We start from the raw sequence: 20850 nt of genomic DNA on the forward strand, positions 1-20850 counted from the left end.
TAATATCTGTAGTAATACCTGTAGTAATATATGTAGTAATACCTGTGGTAATACCTGTAGTAATATCTGTAGTAATACCTGTAGTAATATCTGTAGTACTATCTGTAGTAATATCTGTAGTAATACCTGTAGTAATATATGTAGTAATATCTGTAGTAATATCTGTAGTAATACCTGTAGTAATATCTGTAGTAATACCTGTAGTAATATCTGTAGTAATATCTGTAGTACTATCTGTAGTACTATCTGTAGTAATATCTGTAGTAATATCTGTAGTAATATCTGTAGTAATACCTGTAGTAATACCTGTAGTAATATCTGTAGTACTATCTGTAGTAATATCTGTAGTAATATCTGTAGTAATACCTGTAGTAATATCTGTAGTAATACCTGTAGTAATATCTGTAGTACTATCTGTAGTACTATCTGTAGTAATATCTGTAGTAATATCTGTAGTAATACCTGTAGTAATATCTGTAGTAATACCTGTAGTAATATCTGTAGTAATACCTGTAGTAATATCTGTAGTAATACCTGTAGTAATATCTGTAGTAATATCTGTAGTAATATCTATAGTACTATATGTAGTAATATCTGTAGTAATACCTGTAGTAATATCTGTAGTAATATCTGTAGTAATATCTGTAGTAATATCTGTAGTAATATCTGTAGTAATATCTGTAGTAATACCTGTAGTAATATCTGTAGTAATATCTGTAGTAATATCTGTAGTAACATCTGTAGTAATACCTGTAGTAATATCTGTAGTAATATCTGTAGTAATATCTGTAGTAACATCTGTAGTAATACCTGTAGTAATACCTGTAGTAATATCTGTAGTAATACCTGTAGTAATATCTGTAGTACTATCTGTAGTAATATCTGTAGTAATACCTGTAGTAATATATGTAGTAATATCTGTAGTAATATCTGTAGTAATACCTGTAGTAATATCTGTAGTAATACCTGTAGTAATATCTGTAGTAATATCTGTAGTACTATCTGTAGTACTATCTGTAGTAATATCTGTAGTAATATCTGTAGTAATATCTGTAGTAATACCTGTAGTAATACCTGTAGTAATATCTGTAGTACTATCTGTAGTAATATCTGTAGTAATATCTGTAGTAATACCTGTAGTAATATCTGTAGTAATACCTGTAGTAATATCTGTAGTACTATCTGTAGTACTATCTGTAGTAATATCTGTAGTAATATCTGTAGTAATACCTGTAGTAATATCTGTAGTAATACCTGTAGTAATATCTGTAGTAATACCTGTAGTAATATCTGTAGTAATACCTGTAGTAATATCTGTAGTAATATCTGTAGTAATATCTGTAGTACTATATGTAGTAATATCTGTAGTAATACCTGTAGTAATATCTGTAGTAATATCTGTAGTAATATCTGTAGTAATATCTGTAGTAATATCTGTAGTAATATCTGTAGTAATACCTGTAGTAATATCTGTAGTAATATCTGTAGTAATATCTGTAGTAACATCTGTAGTAATACCTGTAGTAATATCTGTAGTAATATCTGTAGTAATATCTGTAGTAACATCTGTAGTAATACCTGTAGTAATATCTGTAGTAATATCTGTAGTAACATCTGCCTCTTTTTCTTCATTAACTTTTGGTTTTACATTTAAGAAAACACTCATTGTCTCTCGCTTTTTCTCCAACCAACTTTTGCATCTTCTTCAGGGGCACGGTGATAATCAATCCATCAATCAATCAATCAACCTTTGTTTGTATAGTGCTTAATCCCACCATCAGACGTTCCAAAGCGTTTTAACAGACAGACAAACCCAACAGGACTCTTCTTGTTCTCTGGGGGGTCGAACTAACTCCTCTCTCACTGCAGCTTAGAACCAGCACACCTGTTGCTGATTGGTCGATTTTAATAAGACTGAATCACACAGGTGAGTCACACAGGTGAATCACACAGGTGAGTCACACAGGTGAATCACACAGGTGAATCACACAGGTGAATCACACAGGTGAATCACACAGGTGAATCACACAGGTGAGTCACACAGGTGAATCACACAGGTGAATCACACAGGTGAATCACACAGGTGAATCACACAGGTGAGTCTCGTGACCAGAAAGTCAGGCGAGATCTAAACATAATAGAGATTTCCGGGTTTAATATTTAAGTGGAGAAATGGAAAACTTGTGAATATTTTCTTTGAATGGAGGTGTATTTAAAGCGTGTGTCTCAGGGACACGCGCTGTGTGACGATCGTGTGTCTGTCAAAAAATGTGTGTCAAAGGTGAAAGGACACACGCAGATGAGATCTCTGTTAAATGTGACTCAACTTTAAAGCGAACACATCTGTCATCATGTGCTTCTGGCTGTCAGGAAGTTTCCAGCCATGAGATCTATTTCTTGTGTAGTACCCACTTTGACCACCAGGGGTCAGTGAACGTCCACTGACCTCAGGCCTCGCGGCTACACAGATTCCACAGATGAATGATATTTCCTGTGAATGCGTCCCTTCTCAGACTTCTACGCAGACTGTGATGCCATGTTCGAGAACACCGGTATCCACAAGTCCACGGTACCGGACAGACCGGGGGGACTCCAACTTCCAATCAAAAGCCTTGAACATATTTCGGTCGTTCCACGCCACTGTTGCTGAGGCGGCTGAGTGGACAGGGTATGGTTGGTCCAGAGGCAGCTGACGAGAACCAGCAGGCAACAGGAGGTGCAGCTTCAGCCGTCAAGGAGGCAAATATCTGGTCGTGGGCAATGTTTGGTGGGGCAGACTTTCAGTCGGCGTGCTGGACACAGCTTTGGAGTTTGCCCAACTAGTCCACATGTGCTTCGTGGACCCCGAGAAGGCTTACAACAGGCATCGTTTTTGGGATGCTTGGACTGGGAACGCCTTGGGATCCCCCCCAGAGGAGTCACTGGGAGTGTCTGGTCTTCCCTGATCGGACCGCTGCCCCCAAACAGTCTTCATCTCCCCAACGTCTGTGACGACGCTTCATCACACTTCAACTTTGCTCTCGATAATTAATACTCTGACCAGGTCTTTCTGGCTTCAGGGCTCTTTTATTTTTAATGACAAAAACTTGTTTTTTTTGGCAATTTACTCATTTAATCTCTGACTTGTTCACCACTGCTGGACCTCCTTCTCAGACACAAACTTCCCATGGGGCTCGGTGGCATCGGGCGGCAGCAACGCCAGGTACACGGGCGTGACGGCGCCCTCATCAGGTGACTTGGGCGCCTTGGGGCCGGCCATGTCGGTGCGCACCCAACCTGGACAACAGGCGTTCAGCAGGATCTGGAAGAACCATCAGCAATGAGAACACAGCAGGAAACCGATCAGCAGATGAATATCGATTGATTACCCCGTCATTCGGTCGCTCTTTGGACAGACGGCGAGCCAGGATCATGGACAGCGTCTACAACACACACACACACACACACACACACGTACAATCAGCGTCTCTGTCAATGAGAACATCCACCCAAGCCCCTCCTCCTTGAGCCCCAGAGGCCAGTCAGCCAATCAGAAGCAGACACTGCCTGGTCGTACCGTCAGTCCGGTCTTGGACACTCCGTACGCCGTCTCAGGCCAGCCCCCCTGCTGGTGCTCGCCCTTCTGGGTCTGGAACACGAACTGCTGCATCAGTCCTGACAGCTCCTCCTCCGTGATGTCATCGCTACGGAAACGCTGCTGGAGGGCGGGGCTGCACTTATTCAGAGTACGGGAACCAACAAAGCTGGACACGTTCACCACGCGACCTGAACGTCACACCAACACCTGGTAAGTTCTCAACATCCTGAGTCCAACAAACCCAACGTCAAACCGGCGTCCAGTCCGGTGACGAGTCCTCACCTCCAGGTCTGACCAGCGGCAGGAAGTTGGTCAACATGTCTCTGGTGGAGAAGAAGTTGGTCCTGAGGGTCACCTCGGCCTGAATGTGGAACGGAGTCGTGTCGGCCACTGAGGAGAGTTCATGATGTCACCGTCAGTCCACCTGACGTGTTTTAATTCACGTCATTCAGCTGCAGACGTCCAGCTACACTGTCTTTGAAATGTCCTGGTCCAAACTGATCTGTGGTCCTCAAAGTCTGTGATTAAATATTGATCACATCACTTGGGAGGACCACTGCGTATATGTAGAACCCTGAAACGTGTGTTTTTCATCACAGGACCCCTTTAACAGCGTGTGTGTGTGTGTGTGTGTGTGTGTGTGTGTGTGTGTGTGTGTGTGTGTGTGTGTGTGTGTGTGTGTGTGTGTGTGTGTGTGTGTGTGTGTGTGTGTGTGTGTGTGTGTGTGTGAGAGACGTGCAACCTGACACCTTTGAACGCGATCCCAGCGTTGTTGATCAGGACGTCCACGCCTCCGTACGTCTCCTTGAAGAACGCAGCAGCGGTGGTGATGCTCTTCAGGTCGTCGATGTCCAGCTGGTGGAACTGGGCCGCCAGTCCTTCAGAGGCCAGAGACTGCACCGCCTCCTGGCCACGCCCCCTGGACACAGGTCAGAGGTCACTCTTTGTCCCGACGGAACCCGTGTCACCAGGTGAGCTACCTACTGGTCTCTGGCGGTGAGGAACACGTCTCCTTGGAACTGTTTGCAGAGCGCTCTGACGATGGCCAGACCGATGCCCTTGTTACCCCCCGTCACCACGGCAACCCTGGTGGCCATGTCTGTTGGGGTGGGTGAATGGCGTTACCTGGAGGTGAGATGGTACCAGTGTTACCCGTCACGGTAGTTTTCTGAGAAAACCCCCAAACAAAAGATGAGATCTGCTTCGTCATGCTAACTACAGTGCCCTGGTCTGAGCCTCAATGCGTTCCAGGAAGGATCAAATCTGCTTCGTCATGGTAACCATCTGTCGTCATGGTAACCATCTGAGGAAAACACCCGTGAACTGTCGTCCACCACCCTCGCGGTGACGCAGACGGCTGTTGTTGTTGTGACGTAACGTCGCGCTCCCGGGTTCCCGCGCGCGGCCACGAGCTGACCGTTTGAACTCTAGTAACCGCAGGAGGTAAAGAATCACCTTTAACGTCCGGGACCGGGAGCGCGAGCCGGAACGGAACGGAAGAAACACACTCCTCTGAGAACTCTTCGGAAACGGCTCCGGTGGTCGGGGGGGGGGTGGCAGCAGCCCGATGGGACGCTCCTCATTGGACAGCAGACCTGACGCCTGCGTCGTGACGTCACCGCCGGTTTGGAAACGACGCTGAATTCCTTCCGGCGTGAAACGGAAGGAAATAACGATTATATCCGGTTTTACTGCTTCAAGTTAGTAATTCATGAAATAATGTTTGAAAAGTGATATTTTTATTATTTCATTCTTTAAAAACAAACACAAAGAACGAGGACTTGACCTTTTTTATTGTTAACTTTAAACCAAACATGTTTAATTGATTTGGTGGTTCCTTCTAAACAAACTTTTTAGAAACTTAATAATTTCATGTTTCCTGTTTGTTTAAAACTTAATAATTTATTGTTTCCTGTGTGTTGAGGCTTCGGGTGAAAACCTTTAAATCATTTGCACACTAACCCCAGGTATCAGGTATAGATTTCTACCATTAAGCGTCACTATGACGTCATTGACGCGCCGACAGACGGTCTTACCTTCACCTGGTCTCCTGCAGATGGAACCAGTGACTGGACGTGCGAGGCGGGGACAGCTTTATGGGACCAGAACCAGACGCTGACGTCAGCGCGTCAGGACGTCCGCCTGCGTCCTCCGACCCGACCGACAGAAGACAATTCTGTTCTCATCAGTGTTTGTTATTTACCTTAGTAACGGACACAGGAAATGAAACTGGTATATCTGGTTCTGACGCGTCAGTGTGTGTGTGTGTGTCACTAAATGGGGTAAGGTCTAAACTTGTTTAGTTTGTCCATCAGGATCCATCAGCTGTGAGGAAGAGGAAGCAGAGTGAAGGTCAAGCCCCCCCCGCCCAGGTGGGGTCATCAGCTGCTGGACAGGTCAGACTCTGACACGGTCCCATTTGAACGTCGTTCACCTTTAAGAGGTCAAATGTTTTTTCTTGACCTCCGTACGTGAGGTGGTGACATCGCCGCCGCCGGAACACATTGTTCACGCTGACTCAGGTATTTTATCTTTATTCGTATATATTTTGAACACGTGCGTCCCGTTAACCCTTTCACCACTGCTGGACCTCCTTCTCAGACACAAACTTCCCATGGGGCTCGGTGGCATCGGGCGGCAGCAACGCCAGGTACACGGGCGTGACGGCGCCCTCATCAGGTGACTTGGGCGCCTTGGGGCCGGCCATGTCGGTGCGCACCCAACCTGGACAACAGGCGTTCAGCAGGATCTGGAAGAACCATCAGCAATGAGAACACAGCAGGAAACCGATCAGCAGATGAATATCGATTGATTACCCCGTCATTCGGTCGCTCTTTGGACAGACGGCGAGCCAGGATCATGGACAGCGTCTACAACACACACACACACACACACACACACACACACACACACACACACGTACAATCAGCGTCTCTGTCATTGAGAACATCCACCCAAGCCCCTCCTCCTTGAGCCCCAGAGGCCAGTCAGCCAATCAGAAGCAGACACTGCCTGGTCGTACCGTCAGTCCGGTCTTGGACACTCCGTACGCCGTCTCAGGCCAGCCCCCCTGCTGGTGCTCGCCCTTCTGGGTCTGGAACACGAACTGCTGCATCAGTCCTGACAGCTCCTCCTCCGTGATGTCATCGCTACGGAAACGCTGCTGGAGGGCGGGGCTGCACTTATTCAGTGTAGTGGCGCCGACAAAGCTGGACACGTTCACCACGCGACCTGAACGTCACACCAACACCCAGGAGGTTCAGGAGGGTTGATGGGACAGAAACCTCATTACCCATAAATCACCTGTGGCGTCTGGATTTTGCAGACTTATCAATATCGCTGTCACAGAGTGATTTTATCACGGGGGCGTGTCCTCACCTCCAGGTCTGACGAGCGGCAGGAAGTGGGTCAGCATGTTTCTGGTGGAGAAGAAGTTGGTCCTGAGGGTCACCTCGGCCTGAGTTGCGAACGGCGTCTTGTCGGCGCCTGGGGGGTTCAATAGAAGCTTTTATGTCACAGACCATCACCCAGGAGCCCTGACGGGTGCCCGCAGTCACGTGACGGCAAATCACGATCACGTGATCACACCTTTGAACGCGATCCCAGCGTTGTTGATCAGGACGTCCACGCCTCCGTACGTCTCCTTGAAGAACGCAGCAGCGGTGGTGATGCTCTTCAGGTCGTCGATGTCCAGCTGGTGGAACTGGGCCGCCAGTCCTTCAGAGGCCAGAGACTGCACCGCCTCCTGGCCACGCCCCCTGGACACAGGTCAGAGGTCACTCTTTGTCCCGACGGAACCCGTGTCACCAGGTGAGCTACCTACTGGTCTCTGGCGGTGAGGAACACGTCTCCTTGGAACTGTTTGCAGAGCGCTCTGACGATGGCCAGACCGATGCCCTTGTTACCCCCCGTCACCACGGCAACCCTGGTGGCCATGTCTGTTGGGATGGGTGAATGGCGTTACCTGGTGATGTTAGGAAGAAGTGCTCTTCTTTTTAAATTAATAATGTTTGTTTTCATTCATAACTGATTCTGATGAAAATATTCTGCAGATGAATTGATAATGAGGATCTGGAGTGTGATTGTAAACCACACGTGTCAAACTCAAGGCCCGGGGGCCAAATGTGGCCCTCCACATCATTTAATGTGGCCCACGAGAGCATAAAGGGTCAGAGTGTCTAAAAATAAATAGGTCAGAAGTGTGCTTTGAGCAAACTACATTTCCCACCATGCAGTTCAGACCATTTTAACTCTGACAGATAGTTTGATCCTTGATTGATGGAGTTCTGTGGGTTTAATAACCTGACAAATGAAAAGGATTTATGTTAGAACAGAGAAACAAACAAACATGTTTTTTCTGTCTAACTGTAATGTTTGGAACTAGAATCAGTCAGAAATTCAGTTATTTAACATTAAGGAGTAGTTACATTTAGTTACATTACACTGAGTTACATTTAGTTACATTTATTAGTTACATTAAGGAGTAGTTACATTTAGTTACATTACACTGAGTTACATTTAGTTACATTTATTAGTTACATTAAGGAGTAGTTACATTTAGTTACATTACACTGAGTTACATTTAGTTACATTTATTAGTTACATTAAGGAGTAGTTACATTTAGTTACATTACACTGAGTTACATTTAGTTACATTTATTAGTTACATTAAGGAGTAGTTACATTTAGTTACATTACACTGAGTTACATTTAGTTACATTTATTAGTTACATTAAGGAGTAGTTACATTTAGTTACATTACACTGAGTTACATTTAGTTACATTTATTAGTTACATTAAGGAGTAGTTACATTTAGTTACATTACACTGAGTTACATTTAGTTACATTTATTAGTTACATTAAGGAGTAGTTACATTTAGTTACATTACACTGAGTTACATTTAGTTACATTTATTAGTTACATTAAGGAGTAGTTACATTTAGTTACATTACACTGAGTTACATTTAGTTACATTTATTAGTTACATTAAGGAGTAGTTACATTTAGTTACATTACACTGAGTTACATTTAGTTACATTTATTAGTTACATTAAGGAGTAGTTACATTTAGTTACATTACACTGAGTTACATTTAGTTACATTTATTAGTTACATTAAGGAGTAGTTACATTTAGTTACATTACACTGAGTTACATTTAGTTACATTTATTAGTTACATTAAGGAGTAGTTACATTTAGTTACATTACACTGAGTTACATTTAGTTACATTTATTAGTTACATTAAGGAGTAGTTACATTTAGTTACATTACACTGAGTTACATTTAGTTACATTTATTAATTACGTCTGGCCCTTTGAGGACAGTCATGAAGCTGATGTGGCCCTCAGTGAATGTTTGCTAAAGGCTTTGGATCCTGAACAGCCAATAGTTTCTCACCTGTCCGGATCACCTGGGTGGGGCAGCAGGAAGGAGAAAATCTGCTGAGTCATAGCAAAGATTTCAGCTCTAGAGCTGTGAACTGTGGGTATTATTGATCTAAGTGGATTTAGACGTCGATCACAAACAGTTGTCTAATAGAAAACATTAGAAACAGGAAGTTAATGATTTAATGTTTCCTGTTTGTTTAAAACTTAATAATTTCATGTTTCCTGTGTGTTGAGGCTTGGGGTGAAAACCTTTAAATCATTTGCACACTAACCCCAGGTATCAGGTATAGATTTCTACCATTAAGCGTCACTATGACGTCATTAACGCGCCGACAGACGGTCTTACCTTCACCTGGTCTCCTGCAGATGGAACCAGTGACTGGACGTGCGAGGCGGGGACAGCTTTATGGGACCAGAACCAGACGCTGACGTCAGCGCGTCAGGACGTCCGCCTGCGGGCGCACCTTGACCACGTGACCATACGATCGGCCAGCTGTTGGATGAGGAGGACGCTACATTTTGATGACGTAAGCATCCTCCGACCCGACCGATGGAAGTGAATTCTGTGATCGACAGTGTGATCAGACACAGGAAGTGGAACAGGTAGATCCGGACCTGACGCGCGCGCGCACGTGTGTGTGTGTTTGGGGGAGGAGGGTGTACCCCCCCCCCCAGGAACACGACAGATAGGACACAGCTGGTTAGAAAGGAACTACTGTAATAATAATAGGCATAGTATTATAATAGTATTATCTGCACTTTTACAGATAATACTGCTTTTCGTCACTGAACAACAATAATCATCAACAGTGGAACCAGCAGTATCAGCTGTCCTCCTACAGTAAACACACCTGAAACAACAGGTAACCATGAACATGACACACACCCAGAGTCAACAACTGTTTCAGTCTGTAGCCCTCAGTCCTCCTTCGTGCCCCGTGCCATCAGGGGGTACAATGACTCTCAGGAGGAGCGGGGGGAGGTGGGAGGTCAGCACGGGGTTAAATGGATAAAATTTAATTTTATACTGTTTATATTTTATTTTTTTTAGTATATGTACAGTTAATGCTACATGTGTCTGTTAGTGTAGTGTATATCTATCTCTATATCTATAATCTCTTTCTATAATCTCTATTTATCTCTCTGGTCTCAGCTCCAGGTCCAGTTCAACAACAGGCTTTCTGACCTGCGTAGCTTCATAGGTTGTTCCATCATGTTGGATGTGTCCTTTACCGTCACATCAGCATCACCTTGGACTTCCGTCACACGGTCACTACTGTGTTCTTCATCTCGTTGGCCCCTAGTTCCCATTAGATAGACAGATACTTTAATATTATTATACTTTATTAATCCCGGAGGAAATTGTATATATCCACTGCTCAGGCATTACATCACGAATAATACTGGATAAACACCAGGAGAAAAAGAAGCACTGACATCACAGGACATACCACAAGACATACACTACACCACACTAAACGGTATAAAACTAAATTAAATCCATTCAACCCCGTGCTGACCTCCCACCTCCCCCCCGCTCCTCCTGAGAGAGTCATTGTACCCCCTGATGGCACGGGGCACGAAGGAGGACCTCAGCCTCTCTGTGGAGGCGCTGTGTGACAGCAGTCTGTCGCTGAAGGTGCTTCTCTGCTGGGAGAAGGTGGTGTGTAGGGGGGGGCTGGTGTTGTTCATGATGGCCTTAATTTTAGACATGGTCCTGCTCTCCAGAAGCATATCCACAGAGTCCAGGCTCAGCCCGACCACTGAGCCCGCTCTGCGGATGAGTCTGTTCAGACGGTCCATATCTCTTTTCCTGGCCCCCCCACCCCAACACACAATGGCGTATGACAGCACACTGGAGACTACGGACTGATAGAACATGAGAAGGAGCTTAGGACAGATGTTGAAGGAGGCCAGCCTCCTTAGGAAGTACATCCTGCTCTGCCCCTTCTTGTACACACAGTCCCAGTTGAGTGACCAGTCCAGTCTGCTGTCTAGCTGCAGTCCCAGGTACTGATAGTTTCCTACCACCCCCACCTCACTGCCATTGATGATCACCGGCTGTGGAGAGGGAGGTGCCCGCCGGAAATCCAGAACCATCTCCTTTGTCTTGGAGACATTGAGCTGGAGCTGGTTCTGTTGGCACCACTCCACGAAGTCAGCCACCAATGCCCTGTACCCCCCCTCATACAGCCACCAATGCCCTGTTCCCCCCCTCATCACCCTCCCAGATACATGCCACTATCGCAGTGTCATCGGAGTACTTCTGTATGTGGCATGTATCCGAGTTGTGCTTGAAGTCTGATGTGTAGAGGGTGAAGAGAATGGGGGAGAGAACGGTCCCTTGTGGCGCCCCCGTGCTGCTGGTCACCATAGAAGAAAAACTGTCCCCCATACGGACGTACTGGGGTCTGTCCGTTAGGTAGTCCGTGATCCAGCTCACAAGGTAGGGGTCCACAGCCATGGGGGTCAGTTTATCCTGCAGGAGCCGGGGCTGGATGGTGTTGAAGGCGCTCGAAAAGTCGCAGAAGAGCACCCTGATGGCTCCAGGTAGGAGAGCACAAGGTGGAGGAGGTACAAGACAGCGTCGTCAACCCCAACCTTGGCCTGATAGGCGAACTGGAGAGGGTCCATAGCACCCTGCACCTGTGGACGCATGAGCTCCAGGACCAGTCGCTCTAGGGTCTTCATTACGTGGGAGGTAAGAGCGACCGGTCGGTGGTCGTTGAGCTCAGTAGGACGATGCAGGAGGTCTTCCACAGTGACGGGACCCTCCCCAGCCGCAAACTGAACAATCGCTTCAGGGGGTCCCCTAGTTCCGAAGCACAGGCTTGGAGGAGTCTTGGGGAGACCTTATCTGGTCCAGCCACCTTATAGGGACAAGCCTCCTCAGCGTTGTAGTCACCAGGTCTGCAGTGATGACGGTCTCGGTCCTGGTGGGAGCAGGAGGACGTGGTGAGGTTGGAAGTCCAGTGGTTGAGGTGGGGCTGTTGAGCTTCACAGTTCTAGGAGTGGGCTCGGAAGGAGAGGAAGCACAGGAGGAGGGAGCATCAGTGGAGCGGTCTGCAAGGCCGGGAGAGGCCTGGGACGAGGAGCCGGGAGTGGTGGGGGAGCTGAAGTTTAGTTCATTCGCTTGTTCACTGTTCCCTCCAGTGCTGCGCCCTTTCCCGTGTCCGGTGATGGTTCTCATCCCATTCCAGACCTCCTGCACCTGGTTGCGCCCCAGCTGCTTCTCCAGCTTCCTCCTGTACGCCTCCTTGGCCCCCCTCAGACAGAGTCTCACTTCCTGCTGCATCGTGCAGCAGCGGAAGTGGAAGAATGCATGATTTTTAATAAAGTTGTTTTTTTTCTCTTTGTGTCTCCCGAGCGGCGGCTGCACCGGAGGTTTGGGGCCGGAGGTTCGGGGCCAGAGGTTCAGGGCCGGAGGTTCGGGGCCAGAGGTTCAGGGCCGGAGGTTCGGGGCCAGAGGTTCAGGGCCGGAGGTTCGGGGCCAGAGGTTCAGGGCCGGAGGTTCGGGGCCAGAGGTTCAGGGCCAGAGGTTCGGGGCCAGAGGTTCAGGGCCAGAGGTTCAGGGCCGGAGGTTCGGGGCCGGAGGTTCGGGGCCGGAGGTTCGGGGCCCAAGTTCGGGGCCGGAGGTTCGGGTCGGTAGCGGGACTTCTCCACAGCAGCGGCCCGGTTCAGGCTCCAGATGACGGACCGACCGGACGGCGGTGGCGGCCTGCAGCGGACACCGAGCCGCGGCACCGGACCGACGGTGGTAAGACACACCGAGCACCGATCGGCCTGTGTGTGTGTGTGTGTGTGTGTGTGTGTGTGTGTGTGTGTGTGTGTGTGTGTGTGTGTGTGTGTGTGTGTGTGTGTGTGTGTGTGTGTGGTTACCAACACCAGGGGCTGTTTTTGTATTACTGATGAATTACTACCAATAATCACGTGTTGATTGAATTATCATCAGCTGTAATGATGATGTCACTGTTAGAAGCGCTGACGTCATGGAGAGCTAAAGCTGATGAAGATAATGATGAATGAATCGGGCCACAATCTTCATCCTCAAAAATAAATAAAATCATTATTTTCAGTGTGAGATTAAAATCAACCAATCAATTGATCAATGAATAGTAATATTTATCAAATGGTGAATGTGAACTGCTGATGATGGCTTATTGATCATCACTCAGATTGATTAGTATTTTAATGAATAAATCAGTAATATTAAATCAGTAGCTAAAATATACTATAATCAACATTATTAAATTATTTTGTCGATTGTCTTCCTGCTTCATCTTAAATAAAACATTTTCATATACATTAACCCCTCATTACTCACGGTTAATGCGTTCCAGGAACCACACGCACAGATGAAATATAGTGATATAGTGACAAACTATTTACTTTAATTTAATTTTTGTATTATCACATGACTCTTAAAAATCAGCCATTTTGCGCATGTTGATGCGTGAATACACACAACTGAGTGGAAATTAAAAAAGACATAAACAGGATAAAATATGTGGGAAAAACAGGAATAAAGTTTACAAATAAAAGAGAAACAGAATCGACCCGGCGGGGAGGGTCGATTCTGTTTCAACAAACAAACAAATAACAGACAACAGATAAATAAACAACCTGTTGATGCAGTGTGTCAGTCTGACCAGCAGGCGGCAGTGCAGGCTACATTCTGCTGATGCTGCTGAAAACTCAGATTCAAGTTAAGGAGGTAAATCAGGTAATGGCTTTCGACCAATTAGGACTGTTCATTTCAAAGGGTGACACCTGACTCCTCCCTCCTACAGGTGGTGAAGGTGGAGTCAAGCGAGTTTGGGGCGTCGGTCTTGACTCCAGCTCAGACCACTGAGCTTCACTTCCTGCGTTCTCAAGTTGTTGAGCTGCAGAGGGGGAAGGCGGAGTTAGCGGCAGAGAACCAGCGTCTGAAGAACATGCTGGTCCAGGGTGAGTCCGGATCCGGGTTCTGGTCTGTCCACACGCAACAGACCACGGACCAATCATCTTCAGGCAGGACGTCTCGTCTGTTGCCTCTGATTGGTTAATTGAGTAATCAATTGAACCACGACAGGTAATACAGATAGAAGGTGGTTTAATATCAGTATGGGGGGGTTCAGAAACATCTAAAGTGATTGGGAGGAATGGCCTCCCTGACCTAAACCCTAGTGGTGTTATGTTGTTGGACTTCTGTGCTAGTCACGGATGGTTCATAACTAACACCATGTTTGAACACAAGGATGCTCATAATTGTACCTGGTACCAGAGCACCCTGGGTCGGAGGTCAATGATTGATCTTGTGATCGTATCATCTGACCTTCGACCGTGTGTTTTGGACTCTCGGGTGAAGAGAGGGGCAGAGCTGTCAACTGATCACCACCTGGTGGTGAGTTGGGTCCGTTGGCGGAGGAAACCTTTGGATAGACCTGGTACGCCCAAACAAGTAGTGCGGGTGACTGGGAACATCTGGAGGAGGACTCTGTCCACGAGGCCTTCAACTCACACCTCCGGAAGAGCTTCTCGTGCATCCCTGTGGAGGCTGGGGGCATTGAACCTGAATGGTCGATGTTCAAGCTGAAGCTGCAGCTGAGAGCTGTGGTCTCAAGGTCTTGGGTGCCTCAAGGGGCGGTAACCCTCAAACACCGTGGTGGACCCCGGTGGTCAGGGAAGCCGTCCGATTGAAGAAGGAGGCCTTCAGGGGCATGTTGTCCCTGGGGAGTCCTGAAGCAGTTGCAGGGTACCGACAGGCCAGAAGAACTGCAGCCTCGGCTGTGATGGAGGCAAAACAGAGGGTGTGGGAGGAGTTCGGAGAGGCCATGGAGAAGGACTATCGGACGGCACCAAAGTTGTTCTGGAGGACTGTCCGACACCTCAGGAGGGAGAAACGGGGGACCGTCCAAGCTGTATACAGCAAAGATGGGACACTGTTGACCTCGACTGAGGAGGTTGTCGGTTGGTGGAAGGAACACTTTGAGGAACTCCTGAATCCAACTACCCCAGCTGACCCGTCCTCTGTTGCAGAGGCAGAGCTGGAGGATGACGGGGGATCAGAGTCAATCTCTCGGGGCGAAGTCACCGAGGTAGTTAAACAACTTCACGGTGGCAAAGCCCCGGGTGTTGATGAGATTCGCCCGGAAATGCTGAAGGCTCTGGCTGTTGAGGGGCTGTCGTGGATGACACGCCTCTTTAACATTGTGTGGAAGTCTGGGACAGTGCTGAAAGAGTGGCAGACTGGGGTGGTGGTTCCTCTTTTTAAAAAGGGGGACCAGAGGGTGTGTGCCAATTACAGGGGCATCACACTCCTCAGCCTCCCTGGGAAAGTTTACTCCAAGGTGCTGGAAAGGAGGGTCCGGCCGATTGTGGAGCCTCAGATTGGGGAGGAACAATGTGGGTTCCGTCCTGGTGGTGGAACAACGGACCAGCTTTTTACTCTCACAGGGATCCATAATTCATTCACATTTTGCTTCAGGTTTAAATAAAGCAGTGTTTGAAAAACGATCAATCAGACTAATAATCACTGTTTAAAAAATAAATATTTATTGAACACAGAATCAGGAACTCTGGTTTAACTTTAAGTGCAGTTCTCTTCAGCTTCCGGGGTTTAAAACCACATTTCCCACAATCCTCTGGGGTTGCTAGCCAAACCAGTGGTTTCCCATACACTCCCTATTCCAGGTGACCCCACAGAGCCAGCACCACTCGGCTCCACACAGAGGACACTGCATGTGCATGCATCCGCCTGCAGGGGGAGACAAACCCGTTACACCCCCCTCGGGTTCTTCTTCAGGTGTTTGCTGAGTCAGCGAGTGAAGAAACGACAACTAGATTAAACCAGTTGGTCTCACCGTTTTTCTCCACAGGGACGGAACACTGAGGACACGGTTTGGTCGTCTGCTGGAGGAGGAGCAACGAGGCTCCATCCCACCTCCCCCGGAGACACGCCCCCTCCTCCAGCACGAAGCGCTGAGGAAGAGGAGGAGGAGGAAGAGGGGAGGGTCATTCAGCTCATCCGTCCAGTTATCATTCACCTGATCTGCTTTTGATTGGTCACCTGTGACGTTTCACTGGTGGGCGGGGCTGCGGCACTGTGACACGCCCCTTCGTGGAACTCCTCCTTGCAGTCTTTACAGAAGACGAAGCCACACCCCAGCTGTCTGTCGCACTCCACCCTCCTGAGGTCGTCGGAGGGAATAAGCCCCGCCCCACAGCCGGGTGACGGACACATGACCCCTCCGGCCGTCAGCAGGCATTGCTCCGCCCCGTAGCGCTGGTACCGCCCATACTGACAGACAGAACCCGGGTCAGCTGACCAGCTCCAGGTGAGTCCGCCGTGCGACAGGTAAAACTCACCTGGTCGTTACCCAGAATCCTGAAGTGATGCAGCTCCTTAATCAGAGAATCCTCACAGTTGGCTGAAAAGATAGTGATTGATTATTGATCAGCTGATTGAGGCGACTCCAGTGTGACATCCCTCTGACATCACGCCCTCACCTGCACACGGCAGCGAGTAGCCGACCTCAGGCTGGTAAACGAACCGGCGCTCTTCCAGTCGGGTTTGACAGTAACCACGGAAACAGTCCAGACAGATCACATGACGCTCGGAGCACTGGAAGACCAGGACCACGCCCCTAGAAGTGTGAGTGAGTCAGTGTGTGTGTGTGTGTGTGTGTGTGTGTGTGTGTGTGTGTGTGTGTGTGTGTGTGTGCGTTACATGACGTCGGTGCAGGCGATGCAGGGGACGCCTCTGCTGTTGGTCATGATGAGGTCGAGGGCCACCGACAGGTCATCGTCTGAGGTCGGATGGGACGCGCACTTCATGTAGAACTCCTGCAGGCACAGCAGAGACTGCATCTCCCAGAATGCCTCTGGATGGACTGACACAAGCTCACTCACACACACACAATAACCGGTGAGCGTAACGCTCTCCTTACCGCTTCGTTTCCGTGACAACCATCGGAGAGACACATGCCATGGATGCGACCTCGGAGGAGAACATCCTCCCAACAGGACGGCCCCTGATGGAGAGAGGGGGGTCATCATTATCATCATCATCATCATCATCATGTCAGGTACTGATGTCACGTGACCAGATGTCACATGACTCACCCTGCTGAGCATCAGCGTCGTCTGTCTGCAGCTTCGACAGCGAACTCTGAGTTTTCCTGGTTGGACCGAATGGCAGGTTTTACAGTAGACGAAGAAAGAACCGCGACTACGTAACCCTGGAAACGCAGAACACAGTCTGAGTAAGACACCTACTGACAGTATACAGTGTTGTGGTAGTACTACAGTAGTACTACCAACAAAGCTGTTTAAATCGATCCACTGTACGTTAAAAGAGTATAAGAAATGTAAGAAAGTTTCTTGAAGACGTTTCAACTCTCATCTAAGTGTCTTCTTCAGTTCTACTGGTACTAGTACTACTGTAGTAGTACAGTAGTACATCTGTAGTACATCAGTAGTTCTGTGGTTTCTCAGACCTTTCATACCTGCAGCCTGTGTCTCCTCTCTCTGGTCGTCCTCTTCTCTGTCCCCGCCCTCCAGGATCCCCCCCAGGCCAGAGGTTGTTGAGTGAAGACGTGAGGAGCTGAGGTCCAGCCTGGTCAGACTGTCCCGCTCCTCCTCCTTTCCTCCCCGGGACAGACGCTCCTGAAGGAGGAGCAGCTGGGAGGAAGAGGAGCTTGAAGGAGGGAGGATGACGTGGACGGTGCTTTGCTCCGTGAGATCACAACCCTGAGAGGAGGAGGAGGAGGACAGTTAGATATTCAGACGGAGTCACCATGATTCCGGTGGACTCGCAACCTGCCGAGGAAACCGTAGGGCACGAGTGTAATGTGGATTCCCCAGACAAACAGACTGTCTCTTGGGACATGGAATGTCACCTCGCATGGGCGAAAGGAGCCGGTGTTTCTGACAGAGGATGAGAGGTACCAACACTCCTCACCGAAACTCCAGTGAAATTGGAGGTCTTTGAAGGGTCCTGGAGAGGAGGATTAGACCAATAGTCCAACCGCGGATTCAGGAGGAACAATGTGGTTTTGGTCCCGGTCGTGGAACACTGGACCAGCTCTTGCTCGAGGGTTCATGGGAGTTTGCCCAACCAGTCCACATTTGCCTTGTGGATCTGGAGAAGGCATTCGATCGTGTCCCTCGTGGTACCTTGTGGGGAGTGCTTTGGGAGTATGGGGTACGAGGCCCTTTGCTGAGGGCTGTCCGGTCCCTGTATGACCAAAGCCAGAGCCTGGTTCGCATTGCCGAAAGTAAGTCATACCTGTTCCAGGTGCATGTTGGACTTCAGCAGGGCTGCCCTCTATCACCGGTTCTGTTCATGATCTTTATGGACAGAATGTCATCTCTGCTTTTTGCAGACGATGTTGTCCTGTTGGCCTCATCAAACCTGGACCTTCAGCTGCACTGGGACGCGAGTGGGATGAGGATCAGCACCTCTAAATCCGAGGCCATGGTTCTCCACCGGAAAAGGGTGGTGTGCCCTCTTCAGGTCGGTGGAGAGTCTTTGCCCCAAGTGGAGGAGTTTAAGTATCTTGGGGTCTTGTTCACAAGTGAGGGAAGGATGGAACATGAGATTGACAGACGGATCGGTGCAGCTTCTGCAGTGATGCAGTCGCTGTAGGTCTGTGGTGGTGAAGAAGGAGCTGAGTCGTAGGACGAAGCTCTGGATTTACCGGTCAATCAACGTTCCTACTCTCACCTGTGGTCAGGAGCTTTGGGTCATGACCGAAAGGACAAGATCCCGGATACAAGCGGCTGAAATGAGTTTCCTCCGTAGAGTGGGGGGGGGCACCCTGAGAGATAGGGTGAGGAGCTCAGTCACCAGGGAGGAGCTCGGAGTAGAGCTGCTGCTCCTCCCCCTCGAGCGGAGCCAGTTGACGTAGCTCGGGCATCTGTTCTGGATGCCTTCTGGACGCCTCCCTGGGGAGGTGTTCCAGGCATGTCCTATCAGGAGGAGACCTCAACGAAGACCTAGGACATGCTGGAGGGACTATGTCTCTGGGCTGGCCTGGGAACGCCTCGGGATCCCCCCAGAGGAGCTGGAAGAGATAAGTATGGGCATCCCTCCTAAGACTGTTGCGTCAGCAACCCAGCCCTGGATAAGCGGTCGACGATGGATGATGGATGGATGGATAAAGTCACCAGGATGAAGTGAGTTCTACTGTTGCGTCTCTCACCTGCAGGGTGGAGCTGCTCCTCAGCTCTCGTCCAGCAAACAGAACCCTGAGCTGCTCCGGTCGGACCCCCTGCTGGCTCCCCACCACCTCCTTCAGCTCGGCGACGCTCGCCTCCTGCTGCACCTCCACCGGCACGCCGGGGCCCTGGTTGTACCGCACAAACACTGCAGGTGCACAAAGTGAGAGGTCACACGTGGGTCAGAAGTCACACACAGGTGAGCGGTGGTGGTGGTGTTGGTGGTGGTGGGGGGTTGGTGCTCAGTTCACCCTCCAGACTTTGGTTCATGTGGGTTTTGAACCAACAACCCTCTGGGCCCCGAGCCGAGTGGAGCTACTGCCCCCCCTTCAGTCATGGTCACTACAATACTACAATACTACAATACCACAGTAAAACTACAATACCATTACTGTAGTAGTAGTACAATAGTAGTAGTATTGTAGTCCTACTACTCCACTACTGTTGTACTATTATAGCATTACTGTAGTACTGCAACAGTAGCAATGTGTGTGCTGCTGTAGTAGTACTGCTGTGGTATAACTGTAGTACTACAGTAGTACTGATGTTGTAGTATTACCGTAGTATCGTTGTAGTATTACTGTAATATTACTGTAGTACAGTATAATTATATTATATATAAATAGTAGTAATATAGTAATAGTAACATTTTACTGTAGTATTGTTGTAGAATTACTGTAGTATTACTCTAGCATTACTGTATTACTGCTATATTATATACTGTTGTAATACAACTGTAGCATTACTCTAGCATTATTATAGTATTACTACAGTATTACTCTAGTATTACTATAGTACTACTGTATTATTACTGTTGTATTGTAGTACTACTCTAGCATTGCTGTATTACTGCTGTATTATTACTGTTGTATTGTACTACTGTAGTACTACTCTAGCATTGCTGTATTACTGCTGTATTATTACTGTTGTATTGTAGTACTACTGTAGTACTACTCTAGCATTGCTGTATTACTGCTGTATTATTACTGTTGTATTGTTGTAATATTACTGTAGTGTTATTATAGTATTGCTGTAGTACTGCTGTATTATTACTGCTGTAGTACTGCTGTATTATTACTGCTGTAGTACTGCTGTATTATTACTGCTGTAGTACTGCTGTATTATTACTGCTGTAGTACTGCTGTATTATTACTGCTGTAGTACTGCTGTATTATTACTGCTGTAGTACTGCTGTATTATTACTGCTGTAGTACTGCTGTATTATTACTGCTGTAGTACTGCTGTATTATTACTGCTGTAGTACTGCTGTATTATTACTGCTGTAGTACTGCTGTATTATTACTGCTGTAGTACTGCTGTATTATTACTGCTGTAGTACTGCTGTATTATTACTGCTGTAGTACTGCTGTATTATTACTGCTGTAGTACTGCTGTATTATTACTGCTGTAGTACTGCTGTATTATTACTGCTGTAGTACTGCTGTATTATTACTGCTGTAGTACTGCTGTATTATTACTGCTGTAGTACTACGGTAACACTGTGTAGAGCAGGACTCACCGATCATCCGTCTTTCTGTCCTTCAAGCGCAAAGCTGTTTACAGTCTGCGGGCCGCAAGGCATTCTGGGTATTTCAGTGTCACAAGACAACAGGGCGCCGACACAATACCTCTGCAAAACTACATCGTAGTCGCGCCGTCATGACGTCATCGTGCAGCAGCGGA

The 20850-nt window shown here is 48.0% G+C and overlaps 3 protein-coding genes across 6 annotated transcripts; all 3 read right to left on the reverse strand.

The window, feature by feature from the left end:
* Nucleotides 1-3052: 3052 nt before the first annotated feature.
* On the reverse strand, nt 3053-5716 carry LOC137604185 (carbonyl reductase [NADPH] 1-like). Of its 2 annotated transcripts, none has more exons than XM_068328149.1 (7): nt 5614-5716; nt 4562-4676; nt 4327-4496; nt 3860-3967; nt 3557-3765; nt 3369-3422; nt 3053-3301 (listed from the first exon to the last, which is right to left on the reverse strand). In XM_068328149.1, the coding sequence occupies exons 2-7, from the start codon at nt 4672-4674 to the stop codon at nt 3128-3130; spliced, it is 828 nt and encodes a 275-aa protein (XP_068184250.1). In that variant the 5' UTR covers nt 4675-4676; nt 5614-5716; the 3' UTR covers nt 3053-3127. The 2 variants fall into 2 exon arrangements, with proteins under 2 accessions (XP_068184250.1, XP_068184249.1); XM_068328148.1 differs by lacking the exon at nt 5614-5716 and adding an exon at nt 5033-5188 and having other exon boundaries at nt 4562-4702.
* A 290-nt stretch (nt 5717-6006) lies between these two features.
* Nucleotides 6007-9431, reverse strand: LOC137604184 (carbonyl reductase [NADPH] 1-like). Of its 3 annotated transcripts, XM_068328147.1 has the most exons (8): nt 9314-9336; nt 8978-9018; nt 7401-7515; nt 7166-7335; nt 6956-7063; nt 6600-6808; nt 6394-6447; nt 6007-6326 (listed from the first exon to the last, which is right to left on the reverse strand). In XM_068328147.1, the coding sequence occupies exons 3-8, from the start codon at nt 7511-7513 to the stop codon at nt 6153-6155; spliced, it is 828 nt and encodes a 275-aa protein (XP_068184248.1). In that variant the 5' UTR covers nt 7514-7515; nt 8978-9018; nt 9314-9336; the 3' UTR covers nt 6007-6152. The 3 variants fall into 3 exon arrangements, with proteins under 3 accessions (XP_068184248.1, XP_068184246.1, XP_068184247.1); XM_068328145.1 differs by lacking the exon at nt 8978-9018 and having other exon boundaries at nt 9314-9431; XM_068328146.1 differs by lacking the exon at nt 8978-9018 and having other exon boundaries at nt 7401-7541; nt 9314-9431.
* A 6047-nt stretch (nt 9432-15478) lies between these two features.
* Nucleotides 15479-20838, reverse strand: LOC137604182 (E3 ubiquitin-protein ligase parkin-like). Its single transcript, XM_068328142.1, has 11 exons — nt 20687-20838; nt 19152-19315; nt 17454-17697; nt 17071-17186; nt 16896-16979; nt 16676-16791; nt 16456-16592; nt 16315-16376; nt 16016-16246; nt 15810-15927; nt 15479-15703 (listed from the first exon to the last, which is right to left on the reverse strand). The coding sequence occupies exons 1-11, from the start codon at nt 20691-20693 to the stop codon at nt 15600-15602; spliced, it is 1383 nt and encodes a 460-aa protein (XP_068184243.1). The 5' UTR covers nt 20694-20838; the 3' UTR covers nt 15479-15599.
* Nucleotides 20839-20850: the final 12 nt, after the last annotated feature.

Source organism: Antennarius striatus, chromosome 11 (assembly GCF_040054535.1).
Source record: "Antennarius striatus isolate MH-2024 chromosome 11, ASM4005453v1, whole genome shotgun sequence".
Lineage (NCBI taxonomy): Eukaryota > Metazoa > Chordata > Actinopteri > Lophiiformes > Antennariidae > Antennarius > Antennarius striatus.

Bases quoted from the DNA above. Each gene is read 5' to 3' on its own strand.
- LOC137604185 (XM_068328149.1), bottom strand. From the start codon at position 4,674: ATGGCCACCAGGGTTGCCGTGGTGACGGGGGGTAACAAGGGCATCGGT. The intron at 3,423-3,556 runs GTACGACCAGGC...TGTGTGTTGTAG, and splicing joins TGTCCAAGACCGGACTGACG to ACGCTGTCCATGATCCTGGC. The intron at 3,302-3,368 runs GTAATCAATCGA...TGGTTCTTCCAG, and splicing joins AAGAGCGACCGAATGACGGG to ATCCTGCTGAACGCCTGTTG.
- LOC137604184 (XM_068328145.1), bottom strand. From the start codon at position 7,513: ATGGCCACCAGGGTTGCCGTGGTGACGGGGGGTAACAAGGGCATCGGT. The intron at 6,809-6,955 runs GTGAGGACACGC...TGTGACGTTCAG, and splicing joins GCCGCTCGTCAGACCTGGAG to GTCGCGTGGTGAACGTGTCC. The intron at 6,327-6,393 runs GTAATCAATCGA...TGGTTCTTCCAG, and splicing joins AAGAGCGACCGAATGACGGG to ATCCTGCTGAACGCCTGTTG.
- LOC137604182 (XM_068328142.1), bottom strand. The intron at 16,593-16,675 runs GTAACGCACACA...TCACACTTCTAG, and splicing joins ATCGCCTGCACCGACGTCAT to GGGCGTGGTCCTGGTCTTCC. The intron at 15,704-15,809 runs GTGAGACCAACT...CTCCCCCTGCAG, and splicing joins CGTCCCTGTGGAGAAAAACG to GCGGATGCATGCACATGCAG.